An 18,302-nucleotide genomic window follows, 5' to 3' on the forward strand; every position below is an offset into this window, starting at 1 on the left:
CAATAGTGTGAGGGGAGCCAATAGTGTGAGGGGGATCCAGCAGCGTGAGTGGGAGCCAATAGTGTGAGGGGAGCTAATAGTGTGAGGGGAGCCAATAGTGTGAGGGGAGTCAATAGTGTGAGGGGAGCCAATAGTGTGAGGGGAGCCAATAGCGTGAGTGGGAGCCAATAGTGTGAGGGGAGCCAATAGTGTGAGGGGGAGCCAATAGTGTGAGGGGAGCCAATAGCGTGAGGGGAGCCAATAGTGTGAGGGGGATCCAATAGCGTGAGTGGAGCCAATAGTGTGAGGGGGATCCAATAGCGTGAGTGGGAGCCAATAGTGTGAGGGGGATCCAATAGCGTGAGTGGGAGCCAATAGTGTGAGGGGAGCCAATAGTGTGAGGGGGATCCAGCAGCGTGAGTGGGAGCCAATAGTGTGAGGGGAGCTAATAGTGTGAGGTGAGCCAATAGTGTGAGGGGAGTCAATAGTGTGAGGGGAGCCAATAGTGTGAGGGGAGCCAATAGTGTGAGGGGAGCCAATAGCGTGAGTGGAGCCAATAGTGTGAGGGGGATCCAATAGCGTGAGTGGGAGCCAATAGTGTGAGGGGAGCCAATAGTGTGAGGGGGAGCCAATAGTGTGAGGGGAGCCAATAGCGTGAGGGGAGCCAATAGTGTGAGGGGGAGCCAATAGTGTGAGGGGAGCCAATAGTGTGAGGGGGAGCCAATAGCGTGAGTGGGAGCCAATAGTGTGAGGGGAGCCAATAGTGTGAGGGGAGCCAATAGTGTGAGGGGAGCCAATAGCGTGAGGGGAGCCAATAGTGTGAGGGGAGCCAATAGTGTGAGGGAGCCAATAGTGTGAGGAGGAGCCAATAGTGTGAGGGGAGCCAATAGTGTGAGGGGGAGCCAATAGTGTGAGGGGAGCCAATTGTGTGATGGGAGCCAATAGTGTGAGGGGAGCCAATAGTGTGAGCGGGAGCCAATAGTGTGAGGGGAGCCAATAGTGTGAGGGGAGCCAATAGTGTGAGGGGAGCCAATAGTGTGAGGGGGAGCCAATCGTGTGAGGGGAGCCAATAGTGTGAGGGGGAGCCAATAGTGTGAGGGGAGCCAATAGTGTGATGGGAGCCAATAGTGTGAGGGGAGCCAATAGTGTGAGCGGGAGCCAATAGTGTGAGGGGAGCCAATAGTGTGAGGGGAGCCAATAGTGTGAGGGTAGCCAATAGTGTGAGGGGGAGCCAATAGTGTGAGGGGGAGCCAATAGTGTGAGGGGAGCCAATAGTGTGAGGGGGAGCCAATAGTGTGAGGGGAGCCAATAGTGTGAGGGGAGCCAATAGTGTGAGGGGGAGCCAATAGTGTGAGGGGAGCCAATAGTGTGAGGGGGAGCCAATAGTGTGAGGGGGAGCCAATTGTGTGAGGAGAGCGAATAGTGTGAGGGGGAGCCAATAGTGTGAGGGGAGCCAATAGTGGTAGGGGGAGCCAATAGTGTGAGTGGAGCCAATAGTGTGAGGGGAGCCAATAGTGTGAGGGGGAGCCAATAGTGTGAGGGGGATCCAAGTGTGTGAGGGTAGCCAATAGTAAGCTGGAAAAAGTTCAGAGGTATGCCACTAGGGTAGTCCCAGAACTAAGAGGCATGAGTTACGAGGAAAGGCCCCTTCACGTCGCTGGAAGCCAGGAGAGCTCGGGGAGACATGATCACTGCCTTTAAAATTCTAAAAAAAATCGACTGGGTAGATAATAGATAAATAGTTTCGCAAACGAACAAGGGGACACAGTTGGAAACTGAGTACCCAAATGAGCCACAGGGACGTAAGAAAGAACATTTTCAGTGTCAGAGTAGTTAATAAATGGAATGTATTAGGCAGTGATGTGGTGGAGGCTGACTCCATACACAGTTTCAAATTTAGATATGATAGAGCCCAGTAGGCTCAGGAATCTGTACACCAGTTGACTGACAGTTGAGAGGCGAGACCAAAGAGCCAAACCTCAACCCCAGCGAGCACAACTAAGTGAGTACACGGGGTCCTGGAGCTAGAGCTCGATCCTGCAGGCACAAATTGGTGAGTACACACCCAGTAGATTCCCCGTTCATTAATACACAACAATATCCGCTCTACCCCTTTAAAGCCGCTGGAAAGTTTTCATTATTAATCTTTGTATTTTTGTGTACACAAATTATTGAGGAAGTCTTCAATATCAGGGTCGACATTCCCATTCATACTCTGAACACACGGCTTGAATTCCTCATTAGACATTGCAATACAACTCTCCATGCCATTAACCAAGTCGTTACTAAGTAATTGATTCATCAATGTATTATTCTCCCACTTCCGAACACTGAACGTAATCTAACGTTATACCTTAGGAATAGCAATGAACGCAGTCAAATGATATTTTAGGGTGAACGAATGACTATATTGTCCTTGGTAGGCTAGATGCGGGCGGAGTGAAGAGATTAGGACGTCACTCTACCGACGAGCTCCAATGAATGGATTAAAGAACAGTGTTCAGTTAGTGGTATGAATATTCAGTGAGCGTCATAACTTACCTTCTGCCTTGTGCTGAACAAGACATCATAGCATATAGCACAATGCTGTGTTATAGAACATAGCATGTGCTATGTTTTATAACAATGAGATGAGCTACATTTTTTTTCTCTATTTGGAGATGATGAGTCACAATAACGCAGCGACAGATATGATAACCATTCCACGCCTCTGAAAAGCTAGAAACAGGCGACGTTTCGACCCATCCAGGACTTGATAATGGTCCAGGATGAACCGAAACGTCGTCGTCTCTACATTATTTCAGATATGACGTTTGGTCAGCATTCGGTTATTTCCTTCGAAGCGTCATAGTAACGAAGACCAACACCCTTAAAAACAAGGTCAAAATCCGAATAACGAATGCCAACGTGCCAAATAACGAAGGGCCAACATTCCAGTAACGAAGGTCAACGTCTCCGTTAATGAAGACCTTGCTGTAATAAAACATGTTGGGGTAGAAATATATGTTTTAAAACAGTGACATCAGTTGCATTTATGTTGCTCTACTAAAGTGAATACCCGGCTGCGCCCAGGTCTCTCCACACCTCTCCCCCCCCCCTTGTTTCATCTCCACTATCTCTAGACCCTTCTCCCTCCCTCTGCCACTCCTCCTCTTTCTCATAACAAATATTTAACGAACTACTAAAATTGTTTAACGGTAGTGTGTTTGACATGCCGATATTTCATATAGTGTGGCACTGGAGACGACTTCAACTGGCCAGTGACATGTGCTTCGTGTGTGAAAGTTTAGTGGAGTTAGACCCACAAGTATTTGTCTCCAGCTTTAACACAATATATTTTTTCTTATCGATATAAATTCCCATCGCAGGATCCTAGTAACGAAGACAAACACCTTAAACTACAAGGGTTGACATCCTTATAACTTTGATCAACATTCAAAATAACAGAGAACAACATTCCCATAACGAAGACCAAATTGCTACTAACTTGTTCCCTTAATCCCAAGAACTGAAGCAGAAATAAAACTATCTCGACCACTGACAAAAATCTTCGAGTTCAATTGCCCTCAATTGTCTACTCCATTGCCTTCTTCCTTCCCATCTTGAAGAAGACGAAGGATAGGTCTTCGAAACATTTCGCCCGGGGTTCCTATTGTTTCCTCTCCCTGGAGCCTCAGTGAATTAACAGCTTCAAAGGCTTCAGAGGAATTAACAGAAGCATTATCGTCAACACTTTTGGCTCATTCATGTTTTAAAGTTCATTTTTTTACTACAATAGATCCTAATTTCAGTGCCAAGAAATCTTAGAAGTGTTATGAGTTTCTTGTCTTTGGTGAGCCAGAATAATTAGCGTTAATATTTTGTTTTCTAAATATTGTAGGTGGAAATATTGCCTATTACAACGTTGCAGTTAGCAAACCGGCAGGGGGACAATCTTGCAGGGGAGACAATCTTGTAGGTGTAATGTGACCCCATAGTAGTCTGAGGGGAAAGAAAACAATTTGTGACCTCATTTTTCCTTCACAGAAAGATTCCAGTGAGTGCTGAACTTTCTCACCTTTAATTCGTGTTTTATCTATATTTAACTTTAAATTATATTAACTTTTATCACTCATAAAAATTACCAAAAGTTACAAAGGCGTTAACTTTTTCAGGGTTTGCTAAATCATAAATTAACTCAATTTTAATCCCAACCACCCAATGAATTATTAACATGGGGATGTTGAACTCTTGCATTTAACTGTAGGTTAAGTGAAAATACAACACATCCACCTTCTCAGTCTTGTCTTCAGTGTTGGATCGAATGGATTGTGAGGACAATATAGGAGAATGTGGCGGCGGTTATCATTCACTGTCGTACCCTGAAACTTCTCGCGGCCTGGTCGAAGACCGGGCCGCGGGAACGATAAGCGCCGGAAGCACCTCAAGGTAACCTCTCGTTGACCTCAGTGTGTTCTGACCTCCTCTCGTCGACGTGTAAGTATAATCTCGACACTCGTGTATTCTGGTAAGTATAATCATTGTCGTGTAACAATATTTTCGTCGTCATGGATTGCGTGCCAGCTGTGGCCGGCAGGGTATGCTCTGTGGATGTCAGGGTATGCTCTGGGGATCTCTGAGAATGGCAGGGTATACTATGGGGATATACTCCGTCAGTAGCAGGCGTGACAAGGGCCGCCGGAGCCAAACTGCCCAACAATACCCCATTGTGCGGTGTTTGCCCCACCACAACGAGCGCTGGCGGCAGCGACTCGCTTGATTGTAAGAACGACAGTAAACGAGTAATGGTCGTCCGCGTGGGTGTTGACTGCTTTATGGTCCCCCGCCCCCCTTCAACCCCCACCCCCACACACCCTGCCCTCCACCCCCAACCCCCTCATCTACACCTCCCTCCCCCTCCACCTTCCAGAAGTCGCCTCTAATATATCAAACGTGGAAAATTTGGCGCAACATATTTTCACGACCCAGTAAGTTCCGCAGGATGTTATATGTTGACGCAGACGTTGTCTGGGGTGAGCGTCCAGGTGTGCCGCTGAGCCATGACCTGCCACACCATCCCCAGGCTACTACGAGGGAAGGGAACCATCACTTCGGAAGGAAGGAAACCCACTTCGGCCAATCATTAGCCAGATACCCACACCCACGTACAGATTGGCAAAGCGACTCAACGGCCTGCTGACTCCTTATGTTCCTTGCGCCTTCAGCCTGAAGTCTCCAAAGGAATTCGTGGACTTACTGCGGGGCGCACGGGCCACAGGGATAAGAGCCTCGTTGGACGTAGAATCGCTGTTTACCAACGTACCTGTGGACGAGACAATCGGAATGATAGCCGACAGAGTGTATCGTGATCCAGCCTGTACTCCTCTTGACATGCCAGAAAGTATTCTGAGGAAACTACTCCAAGCTTGTACTAAAGAGGCACCCTTCTTGAGCCCGGATGGGCATATGTATAAGCAAGTAGATGGGGTCGCTATGGGTTCTCCCCTAGGTGTCCTGTTTGCAAACTTCTACATGGGTACCATCGAGCAAAAAGTCTTAGTCGACATGAACTTGAAACCGGCCATATACTGCAGGTATGTTGACGACATTTTTACACAGGTACCTGATGTCAGACATCTGCAGGAGCTGAAGGAGGCATTTGAGCAGAGTTCCGTGCTGCGTTTCACTTACGAGACGGAAAAGGATGGGAAGCTGCCTTTTCTAGATGTAACAGTCATGGAAAAGGGCGGAGGTTTCCACACTGCAGTCTACACAAAGGAAACAAACATAGGAATGTGCCTAAATGCCAACAGCGACTGCCCTGACAGGTACAAGAGGAGTGTTGTTAACGCATACGTCGACCGTGCTCTCAGCCACAGCTCAGAATGGAAGCAAGTCGACGAAGAACTCTGTAGGGTAAGGCAGGTTCTAGTCAATAACGGCTTCTCCAATGGTTTCATCGAAGACATCATAAGAAGGAAAGTGAAAAGCCATGCAACCTCCGAAGAGACAACTAACACAACACCTATACCCCCTATTAGACTATTTTACAGGAACTTCTTTTCCACAGCTCATAAAACAGAGGAAAGGGTCCTGAAAGATATTGTTAATAGAAACGTTATCCCTACAGACAAAAATCAGAGGATACAACTGACGATTTACTATAAAACCAGAAAAACGGCCAGCCTACTCATGAGAAACTCTCCAGACACGAAACAGAACGCTTTAAAAGAGACTAACGTCGTCTATGCCTTCAAATGCCCACTTGGGGACTGTAAGCTCCAAAAAACCCAGTATATAGGCAAGACAACAACATCTCTTTCTAGGCGTTTAACGATGCATAAACAACAGGGCTCCATTAAGGAACATATAATCTCTTCCCATAACCAAACCATCGCCAGAGAAATCCTAGTAAACAACACAGAAATCATCGATAGATACAGCGATAGCAGGCGGCTTGACGTTTGCGAGGCACTACACATCAAGAAGTCAACACCAGCAATCAACAGCCAATTATTGCACAACTATATTCTACCCACCTCAAGACTCCGCTCCAATATAGAAGCATCAAGAAATGTGGACCAATAGGCTTTCTACAAACACTTCTATTCAATATCCATTGTTTCGTGTTCTGTCTTGTGTTGATACTTTTAATACCCTATTAATATCCTCTAATGCCACATCATCCTTCCCACCTCACTCAAATGTAATGCCACATCACCCTTCCCACCTCACTCAAATGTAGATATAAAATCAGGGAAATGCAAGTTCTAATCAGTTGTGTATTTGTGAAGTCTTTGAAAATGTAATAAGTTTTACGAAACGCGCCCGTGTCGCGTCAGACTAGAAATAAAAATGAATTTTGGAGAAGTGATTTTTGATTTACCTCCAACAGTGAAGCATAATGTACGAAAGATTGAGAAAATTCGTGTTAGAATTATTAATCTTACTTTTTCGGTCATATTTAATAAAATATATATATATATATATATATATATATATATATATATATATATATATATATATATATATATATATATATATATATATATATATATATATATATACATACATCTGGGACTATAGTGTGTGAATGTGTGTATACCTACGTAGTTGTACTCACCTAGTTGTGCTTGCGGGGGTTGAGCTCTGGTTCTTTGGTCCCGCCTCTCAAATGTCAATCAACTGATGTACAGATTATTTTTAGCCTATTGGGCTCTATCATATCTACACTTGAAACTGTGTATGGAGTCAGCCTCCACCACATTATTGCCTAATGCATTCCACCTGTTAACTACTCTGACACTGAAAAAGTTCTTTCTAACGTCCCTGTGGCTCATGTGGGTACTCAATCTCCACCGGTCCCCCCTTGTTCGTGTACCACCAATGTTAAAAAGTTTATCCTTATCTGCCCTGTCAATTCATCTGATAATTTTGTAGGTCGTGATCATGTCTGCCGTTACTCATCGCCCTTCCAGTGTCATGAGGTGCATATCACGCAGCCTTTCCTCGTAGATCATACCTCTTAGTTCTGGGACTAGCCTAGTGGCATACCGCTGAACTTTTTCCAGCTTCATCTTGTGCTTGACAGAGTACGGGCTCCATACTGGGGCCGCATATTCCAGGACTGAAATTTAAATTTAAATTGAAATAAGTTTATTGAGGTAAAATACACACAAAGGGATGAGGTAGCTCAAGGTATTCCCACCCCGTTCAGTACAACGTGTTCATACAATTCCAGGATTGGTCTTACATATGGTGTACAAGATTCTGAATGATTCCTTACCCAGGTTCCTGAAGGCTGTTATGATGATAGCCAGCCTTGCGTATGCCGCAGATGTAATTCTTTTAATGTGGGCTTCAGGAAACAGGTTTGGTGTGATATCAACTCTTACATCTTTCGCTGTGTCCGTTGCATGAAGTACTTCATCTCGCATTCGGTATCCTGTGTCTGGCCTCCTCTTTTCACCACCTAGTTTCATTACATTGCATTTAATCGGGTTGAACTTTATATAGTATTGATTTGTTGGACCATTCATTCAGTCTGCCCAGGTCATCTTGTAGCCTCCTACTATCATCCTCTGGTTTAATCCTCCTCATAATTTTTGCATCATCAGCAAACAATGAGAGGAACCATTCTATACTCCATGGGAGATCATTTACATATATCAGAAACAGTATAGGTCAAAGGACTGACCCCTGCGGGACTCCACTTGTAACGTCTCGCCAATCTGAGACCTCGCCCCTCACAGTGACTCGCTGTCTTCTGATGCTTAGGTACTCCCTTATCCAATGAAGTACCTTCCCTTTCACTCCAGCCTGCATCTCCAGCTTTTTCACTAGCCTCTTGTGTGGTACTGTGTCAAAGGCTTTCTGGCAATCCAAAAATATGCAGTCTGCCTACCCCTCTCTTTCTTGCCTAGTCGTAGAATTCAATTAATCCTGTGAAGCAGGACTTGCTATCCCTGAACCCATGTTGATGCTGTGTTATAAAGTTCTTTCGCGCCAGATGTTCCACTAGCTTTTTTGGCACAATCTTTCCCATCAACTTGCATGGTATGCAAGTTTGGGACACTGGCCTGTAGTTCAATGTCTCCTGTCTATCCCTCTTCTTGTATATCGGGTCTTCATTAGTAGTATTGCAAATTTTTAGCAGTTCCCCTGTTACCATTGATTTGTTATACTCAAGAGTGGCAGGCACAGTGCTTCTTTTCCTTCTTATAGTATCAATGGGGAGATTCCATCTGGGCCTTTAACCTTTGTCACATCCAACTCTAGCAAAAGCTTCCTTACTTCCCCCCTGGTAATCTCAAACTCTTCCAGTGGTTCCTGGTAAACTATTCCCTCTCTTATCTCTTGTGATTTCTTCACAAAAAAAAATCACTCAATGGCGTGGTATATCAATGAGAAAATTATTTTGGGGTTATGAGATATCTGGAACCGGGGTTCAGGTGATTCCCAGACCTATTTAGACCTCTAAACCTATTCAGCCAACATAGGAAACAAGGATATGAACCCGGAACTCTATAGATTTCAATGGGAGGGTCTGGACGCCCGGAGTGCTGCCCAGACAGGATTTGACAATAGGTCTACATTCTGGCCTACGGGTAAGGGTGTAAGCACCATTTAACACGATTAACAAGGGCGAACTATATCGACCCTCCCCAGGATGCCACGCTGCAGTATAGTTGCCTAAATACTTCCTGGTACCTATTTGATTCTAGTTGAACAGATGTATTAGGTGGCAGGACACGTGCCTAGACATTTCTGTCTTGCACGGAAGTCGAATCCGGATGATCCCCGATAGTGTGTCGAGAACGAAGCCCACTGTGAGAGAACGGTAATGTTACAGCCTTAGCATATGTCTTAATGATTCATAACTACTTCCTAGTATCTGTGAGCAAATACTTCATCACGGTAATGTGGACTTTTGTATCTTATAAGAACTGTGTACACATGCTTACATGGGCTGTACATGTGTACTGTCCACATGTATGTACACTTTACACTGTGCCTGTATACTATGTGCACACAAAACCTGCCACTAAAAACCGGGGACACACAAAAAAGAATAAAACCCCCCAAAAAACACATACATCAAAGTATTTTACTTCTCGCCTGGCCTGAGTTTCCCGTCAACCTGTCACCCCTTCCCCCTCCTCCTCTCCACCCCTCCCCCCTCCTCTGTTCCCCTCCCATTCCCTTTCCTTCTCACTCAAACAAAACCCGTCCCTTCACCCTCACCTTTCGCCCCCCCCCCCTCCAACCCTCTGTCATCGCTGCCTGTTAGGTTTTGTCCTCCCCACTGTCAACCTCTGTCAGTGACTGTCACACACAGCCATTCACTTCCTGTCATGGTTCCTGTACCGACGCCGACCGCTGTCATCTTTTGTCACCTCGCTTCACCTGCACCAGCGTCTCCCTGCACCTTCTGCTCCCCTGAGACCATGGAGCTGTCTGAGGGCGTCCCTGAGACCATGGAGCTGTTTGAGGGCGTCCCTGAGACCATGGAGCTATCTTAGGTCGTCCCTTAGATCATGGAGCTGTCTGAGGGCGTCCCTCGTCCCTATTTGGGGGTGTTCCTGGAGACCAGGGGCCAAATTCACGAAGCAGTTACGCAAGTACTTACGAACGTGTTCATCTTTCCTCTATCTCTGACGGCTTTGTTTACATATATTAAACAGTTTATAAACATGAAAACTTCCCAATCAACTGTTGTTATTGTTATAAACAGCCCCCTGGTGCTTCGGAGCTCATTAACTGTTTAATAATTGTAAACAAAGCCGTCAATGGTTGAGGAAAGATTTACACGTTCGTAAGTACTTGCGTAACTGCTTCGTGAATCTGGCCCCAGAAGAGCGTAAAGGCTTCCAAGAGGGCCAGTGGAGTGCATGAGATATTCCCCTAGACCAGAGAGCTCTATATAGAGGCTTGGCAGAGACCAGGAGAGCTGCGTGCAGGTCTCTGCCTCCTCCCGCGGCTTCAGGAGAAAAGCCCTCGGTGTTTACCGCCGGTGTTTAAGACCACTTTAAGCTTCTCTACCACCATGAAATTTTGATGAGTGGGACGGCGCTGGGGGGTATAATCTTAGCCTCAAACAGTGGAGTACTGAACGGCGCCGAGACACACACACACACACACACACACACACACACACACACACACACACACACACACACACACACACACACACACACACACACAAACACACAAACACACACACACACCTCTAGATATTAGAAAGAACTTTTTTAGTGTCAGAGTGGTTGACAAATGGAATGCATTAGGGAGTGATGTGGTGGAGGCTGACTCCATACACAGTTTCAAGTGTAGATATGATAGAGCCCAATAGGCTCAGGAACCTGTACACCAGTTGATTGACGGTTGAGAGGCGGGACCAAAGAGCTAAAGCTCAACCCCCGCAAGCACAACTGGGTGAGTACACACACACACACACACACACACACACACGGGGGCCTGGTAGCCTGGTAGATAGCGCGCAGCTCTCGTAATTCTGTGGCACGGGTTCGATTTCCGCAGCAGGCAGAAACAAATAGGCAAAGTTTCTTTCACCCTGAGTGCCCCTGTTACCTAGCCGTATATAGGTACATGGGAGTTAGTCAGCTGTCACGGGCTGCTTCCTAGGGTGTGTGTGTGTGGTGTGGGGGAAAAAAAGTAGTTAGTAAACAGTTGATTGACAGTTGAGAGGCGGCCGAAAGAGCAAAGCTCAACCCCCGCAAGCACAACTAGGTGAATACAACTAGGTGAATACACCAGGGCGCCTGTTAGCTGAGTGGACAGCACTCAGTACTCGTAATCCTAGGGACCGCGGTTCGATCCCCGGCGATGGCGGAAAACAAATGGGCAGAGTTTCGTTCACCCATTTGTCCCTGTTACCTTGCAGTGAATAGGTACCTGGGAGTTAGACAGCTGTCACAGGTTGCTTCCTGGTGTGTGTGTGTGTGTGTGTGTAATTACCTAAGTGTAGTTACAGGATGAGAGCTACGCTCGTGGTGTCCCGTCTTCCCAGCATTCTTTGTCATATGAACGTGTATACTCACCTAATTGTGCTTGCGGGGGTTGAGCTCTGGCTCTTTGGTCCCGCCTCTCTACCGTCAATCGACAGGTGTACAGGTTCCTGAGTTGCACTAATTGCTAGCCTCGAGTACTAGCCCACTACCTGCTAGCCTCGAGTGGTAGCCCACTACCTGCTAGCCTCGAGCCTATTCGCCACTTGTCTGTCCCCGAGCCGGCTAGGTCCGGGTCACGTCGTCAGCCTGGCACCTGCGAGCCAGCAAGACCAGTTAATTGAATTGTTTACCGTCCCGTCTGCCTGACATGGTAAGAAATCTTGTCTTCCGTCCACCTCGTTCACCTGCTGACGCTCTGTCTCTTCAGATCTACATCTTCTTTATTTCTTAGGGGGATTTACGGCGTTATAAAAGAACACTCGATGATTTAATATTAATATAAATGGGTTTGAAACGATGTGTTTGAAGCTCTTAAAATACACAAATTGCAGGTTATTCAGTACGCAGTTGACCACAAAAATGGAGCTGTTGATGTTTAGTTTTAATCTAGTCAAGAGCCAAGCAAACTAGTCAGATACTAGAATGAAACATGTGTAACTTGTATGCCAAATAGCTTGCATTTCCTTGCATGTAACAAGCCACATTCTAGTGACGCTTAACCCATTTGCAATAATGTTGTTATTGCCATTATTCTTTCACTTTTGTTGCACATTTATGGCCGATAATATTTAGAGTAAAAACATGAAATATTTCGTAAGAGAATTACCGGGAGAGGATTACAGCTGCTCAAAGGGCAGTAATTCTGAAATTCAAATTTAATAATCCACACTCCGCGTTTTTAGAGCCAATCTAACTCACTTACTGGGGGCTGGACAGAGGACTAATTAAACTTGTGGTTTGACTTAGAGGCAGCTAATCAAGGGGGGAACATTTTGGAAGCAGAATACCCCACTTCCGTTTCATGTAGGAATTAAATTATTGAAATCTTCTGTGAAAGGACCACGCAACATAAAATGTTTGGGTCGTGTGTTGACTACTGACGGGTGATGATTAAGAGACTTTTTGTTTCAATTTTTATGAAAGAGTGTTAAATGAGCGCATACAACAGCTGGTTTTGTTGGAGACGAGAGACGGGAGACATGTCCCGTCACGCAGGGTGCAGTCGCACCTCCACAGATCTCCAGTAACATCTGTTGATACTGGTAATGGCTCAAATGGGGCCACCACTTACGGGCTATTCATGCCCGTGCCACCTTTTGGGTGGCTTAATCTTCATCAATCAATCAATCGGAGACGAGAATACACCTGAGGACTCTGTACATGGTCTTCCTGAGTGTAGAACAAATTAATAACAAGCAAGTTCCGTCCTTGTTTTCATTTTTGCAGCTGCTGGAGGTTTCCTGCAAAAATATTGTACCTGTATTTGCTGCTGCTGTTCCTATTGTTGCAGAAGTTAATGGGTGCTACAGAAATTTCAGCTTTAGCTGCTGGCATTGTTTTACCTTCTTCTGCTTTTGACAGGGAGGTAGCAGCCCGGATGGGGATTAGGTGACAGATAGCAGTTGGGATAGCGTGAGAGATATCAATGGAAGGGGAGATAAGATAGAGTTGATAACAAGTACATGCGTGAGGCTGTGAAGGGAATGTTCTGGTGTTAATTGTGGTAAGATAGGAACAGAACGATGGTGGTGTTATTAGTGGGGTAAGCAATTGTAGTAGGAAGTGGTCAAATCCACAAGGGCCGTGACGAGGATTCGAACCTGCGTCCGGGACTATTCCAGACATTGCCTTAATCGACTGAGCTACGACATGGCAAAAAGAATTGAAACCAGAAGTTCTACTGAACTTACTTGGGGCCTCTCCTGCAGCCTCTCCGAGTCACAAACCAGGGTCTTACACAACTTCCCTATGCACTCGAGCTATGTTAATAGGCCGTTCTACCTCTTCGCCCTTACTTCATTACACACAAAAATCACAATAGCGTGATGCATCAAATGAACAAATACACAAGGGTTTGTGGATTTGTTCCTTTGATGCATCAAACTATTGTGATTTCTGTGTGTTGTGGGGAATGGTCTTAGCGACTGGGGATAGGAATAGGTGATGGTAGGCCTGGCTGAACATGGGATGAGTGGCAATGTTATCAACCTGAATTTACTTGGAATTGGGAATATGAATGAACATGAGAATAGGTGAGAGTGACGGTAATGGGAAGGGTCTTGGGAATGGGTCGTGAGTAAGGAGAAAGACGTTGTCCAACAGGCGTTTCCTCGCGCTTGTGTGTGTTTTTAAGGAAGGTAATAGAATTTGGCAGCGGGAATTGAATTGTATCCTCAACAGGGGCCAGTGGCGAGGCCCCCCTGTGATTTGGAATAATGCTGTTGGTGGTTGTGATGGTGCTGCTGGTGGCGTTGATAGTGTTGATGATAGCGGCATTGATAGTGTTGATGATGGTGGCGTTGATAGTGTTGATGATGGTGGCGTTGATAGTGTTGATGGTGGTGACGTTGATAGTGTTGATGGTGGTGGCTTTGATAGTGTTGATGGTGGTGGCGTTGATAGTGTTGATGGTGGTGGCGTTGATAGTGTTGATGGTGGTGGTGGTGGCGATCGTAGGTAACGGTGGCGAGACTTCTAAATTATGAACAAGTCATAGTTAGGGTTGTTGGTGACTGTGATCATCAAAAGATAAGGGCGATGGAATTGACTGATTAATAATTGTCAACACCACAACGAAATCATTGGTTTGTGATAAATACTAAAATATAATATATATATATATATATATATATATATATATATATATATATATATATATATATATATATATATATATATATATATATATATATACATATACATATATATATATATATATATATATATATATATATATATATATATATTTATTATATATATATATATATATATATATATATATAAACGTACATTACCAAATCAAATAGAAACTAAATTTAGTAATTATCAATAATAAAAATTAGACTGATGAAACTAACAAAGTCCTTATAATTAACACTTTAAACCCCAACTCTGCCGCCAGAGGACACTACTTGGGCGAAGCCTGTGTCAAAACAAGCGACACCATCCGTGGATGAGCGTGAAATTGTGTCAACCCAAAGAGAGGCGAGTTACTCCCCTGATGGTCATCACAGAATGGGAGGGAATGCCTTGAGGCACCCAAGGTGGGTCAGGCATTCTTGACCACTGTAAGCTTGCCCTTTATCAGATACATTTATATGTAGTAGGTCAATTGCGGCAGGTTTTTTTCGACTGCCGTGCCTCTTAGGTAAGAATTATTATAATATCTATAGAAAATAAGAGGATGTTTCGAGTTAGGTTCAACAGGCTTGAGTACTCTTGTGTTCTATTACAATTTAATATAAGTTGGCTTCAAGTGTTTTAAACTGCTTTAAGAACACGCTGGATAGCTCAGCTCTACAGTAAAATGTTGTGCTCCTATATTGATCCTGCAACAGCAAGTAAAAGTTGGAATAATGCTCTAAATCAGCTGTCAGCATCAGATTTAGAGCTGTGAGTGAAAACTTGAGTAGAGCCCTCATGGGAAAATTATCGTGTTGGAAGTAAATATGTGAAAAGCTACATAGTGAATGTCTACTTTAGCACCACCGAGGGTAATAGTCAGGTAATTATTAGGAGAGAGTACAAAACCAGTATGACTATGTAACACATGGAAGAGATATGACGATACGGAGCTACGACAGACCTGAGGGAAGGAATAGTGATCACTCACTTGGACCATCGAGGATCGAACGACGATCTGCAAGGATCGACATCGTCGCTGTATCAACTCAAGTGGTTGGTACCTAGCATCACCAAAGTACCTACAGTACAAAACCCTATGAAAACAAGACCTCGAAATGTTATACTCAACTTACAGAAAAGCATAATAAAGAAGGGCGGCTTAAAATAGAAATCATAAATTTCCCTGGAGCAAGACCGTCGTACAAAACGAGATATCACTTTAATTTTACTACAAAAAATGCATCTATAAATCTTGTTTCCGATTCAAATGATGAAAATCAACTGTGTCTCCATAAGATATATTAATAAATATGTTGATTTTACGTATATAGTCATGAAAATACATGTGTAAAACACCCCCATAATAGGCCTGAAACTGTAGCAACTTGTCCAAGTCGATGAACGTTTGTATATGCAACAGAACAATACCTTTTGTCATGACGTGTGTAGCTGCTTTTGTTTGTTTAATTTCTTGTGAAGGCTGCTGCTGAAGTTTTTTTTTTTTTAATTAGCATTTTTTTCCAATTTGATTGAAGAATTAAGGCTGGCAATCTGCACAATCTTTACAACATTAACACGCATTGCCTAATTGAAAGACAAACTCATTATCAAACTGAAAATGCACTAAAAATTGGGTAATTTTGATATCGATAGCGATGCCGACCCTACAAAACAAAATATATATATTACTCGTTTGTGGAAAAAGTTACAAAAATCGCATTTTGTGTGCATAAATTTACAATTCAAAACGACATCAAAAGAAATTAAAATTAGTGGTGGGATATTTATAATTTGACGGTAATGTATACGAAGATATTAATATCCAAACTCATTCATATATACCAAATATGAGCTGCCTCGTAAGGGCTCATAGATCTCATGTAGTATCCTATATTATCATGTGCCACTTTATTTAGCATTAGTCTTTGATGCTATTGTTGTTGCTAGTAGAAGCAGCATTATCAAGAACAGTAACTGCAATAGTAGCAAGAAAGTATTAGCAGCAGCTGCAGTAGCAGCAGCTGCAGTAGCAGTAATAGTAATTGCAGCAGAAGTAGAAGTAGCAGCAGTTGTTTAGGTAGTATTACTCCAAGCAGTAGTAGAAATACTAAAATATTATTAGTACTAATAGCTAGAGCAGGACGTGTTTTAACATTTAATATTTTTTTGCAACTATTTGCTCTAAATATTTTAGCAATAAAGCGATGCGTTATAAAGTCATCATTTTTTTATAAACAAATACGATGAAAATTTTAACCTTCAACAAGAATACATGATATCTAAACGCCCTATACAACTAACCTATACATTTAAGTGAACTTGTTAATATATTTCAAGCACAGCTTAGGGTCAACGTGTCCGAGCGAGAGTAGGCGCACACAGCACTCACAGTATCTTGCAGAAGCTTAGGTCAACGAGTGCTTATTACTAGTAAGCGCGCACAGTAGTCACAGTAGTGATAGTGATCTCTAAAATAAACGGAAACACAGTCGATATGAGCTCACCACGATCTCAACTTTGAAATCGCAATTAATTAAATGCAACTGGTGATTCAAATTGTAATTAAGTAGATATTAGCATGTTGCTTGATGTTGCAATGTTCAAGATACATCATTTTATCATCCGGTCGGTCGAGCTGTAGCTCATGGTCACCCAAAAAGACATGCACCCACGACTACACACACGCGCACACACACACACGCGCGCACGCACGCATGCACGCACTTGAGCGCAAAGAACACCCACGCACTAACTGGCTATTCCTTAATGGAATGTCAGGATTAAGTTGCAGTTTTCAGTTTCTTCGGGCTCCCATCCACGTACTGGACCTGGCTTGGCTAAGGGCCAGCCAGGGTTGAGGTGCAGTTCGCGGAACACCAATGAAGGGTTTTGTTACGTCACTATTAAGTATTCCTGCCACTTGCACCTCAAAAAAACAGACCCTCTCCTGTGTCAGGTAAGTCCACTACGGGCTCACCATAACCAGTGCTACTTGGAAACTTTTTGTTCCAAGTAGCGAATCTTAAACAAAAAAAGCATTGCACCCCAACGCCTCCATTCCTTAGCTAAGAAACGTCACTGTCATATGACCCGACTTGCTCTTGTTTCTCTCTTTATTTATCTCTAGTCAAGTGTGTGTGTAATTTCCTTAACTACCTAAGTGTAGTTACCCAAGTGTAGTTACAGGATGAGAGCTACGCTTGTGGTGTCCCGTCTTCTCAGTACTCTTTGTCATATGACGCTCTGAAACTACTGAAGGTTTTGCCCTCCATAACTTTCTTAACTTGTTTCAACCGTCTACCACTCTGTTTGCAGAAGTGAATCTTCTAAAAAAAAAATTCAGCAGCTTTGCTTACTTGTGTGTGTGTGTGTGTGTGTGTGTGTGTGTGTGTGTGTGTGTGTGTGTGTGTGTGTGTGTGTGTGTGTGTGTGTGTGTGTGTGTTTGTGTGTGTGTGTACTCCTCTCAGTACTCCTCTCAGCTAAACAGTATTTTACTAATCTCTCCTTCTCTCTCCCCTTTTTTTAACTTTCTCTCTCCCCTCTTTTATCTTTCTCACTCCCTTTATCTCTCTCTCTCTCTCCCTTTTTTCTCTCTTCCCTTCATATCTTTCGCTCCTCTTATTTTTCTTTAAACTTTCTCCTCCTCCTCTTTCTCCCCCCCCCTCCTCTTTATATCCCCCCCCCACCCTCGTCTTTCTCTTTGTTGCTCTTCCATCTCTTGTTCCTCTATTTTATTGTTGTACTAACTCGCTCTTGCTGCAAGTCATGTGCCTGACAACACACACACAAGAGCAGGCTGGAGATTAATGCAAGGGGTAACCCCAGCTTAGCAAGGGGGGAAGATGGTAAGGGGCAAGGGGGAAGGGGGTCGGACTTGAGGGAAGAAAAGCAATACATTTATTGCTAGTGGCAGAAGATTTTTGAGTAACTCAAGCGAAACGACTTCTAGCGTCCCAAGAGCTACAGCTCAACAAAATGACACACACACAAACCCAGTCACCGAATGAGTGACCGACAATCACAAACAAC

The 18,302-nt window shown here is 44.1% G+C and overlaps 1 protein-coding gene across 1 annotated transcript in view; it reads left to right on the forward strand.

Moving 5' to 3' along the window:
- Positions 1-18,302, forward strand: part of LOC138367755 (methyl-accepting chemotaxis protein 1-like) — a 29,973-nt gene that overhangs the window by 11,381 nt on the left and 290 nt on the right. Inside the window, exon 4 of the mRNA XM_069329706.1 lies at positions 16,190-16,326. Within this exon, the coding sequence (XP_069185807.1) occupies positions 16,190-16,326 (137 nt within the window). The remainder of the gene's footprint in view (positions 1-16,189; positions 16,327-18,302) is intronic.

This window comes from Procambarus clarkii, chromosome 23, assembly GCF_040958095.1.
Source record: "Procambarus clarkii isolate CNS0578487 chromosome 23, FALCON_Pclarkii_2.0, whole genome shotgun sequence".
NCBI lineage: Eukaryota > Metazoa > Arthropoda > Malacostraca > Decapoda > Cambaridae > Procambarus > Procambarus clarkii.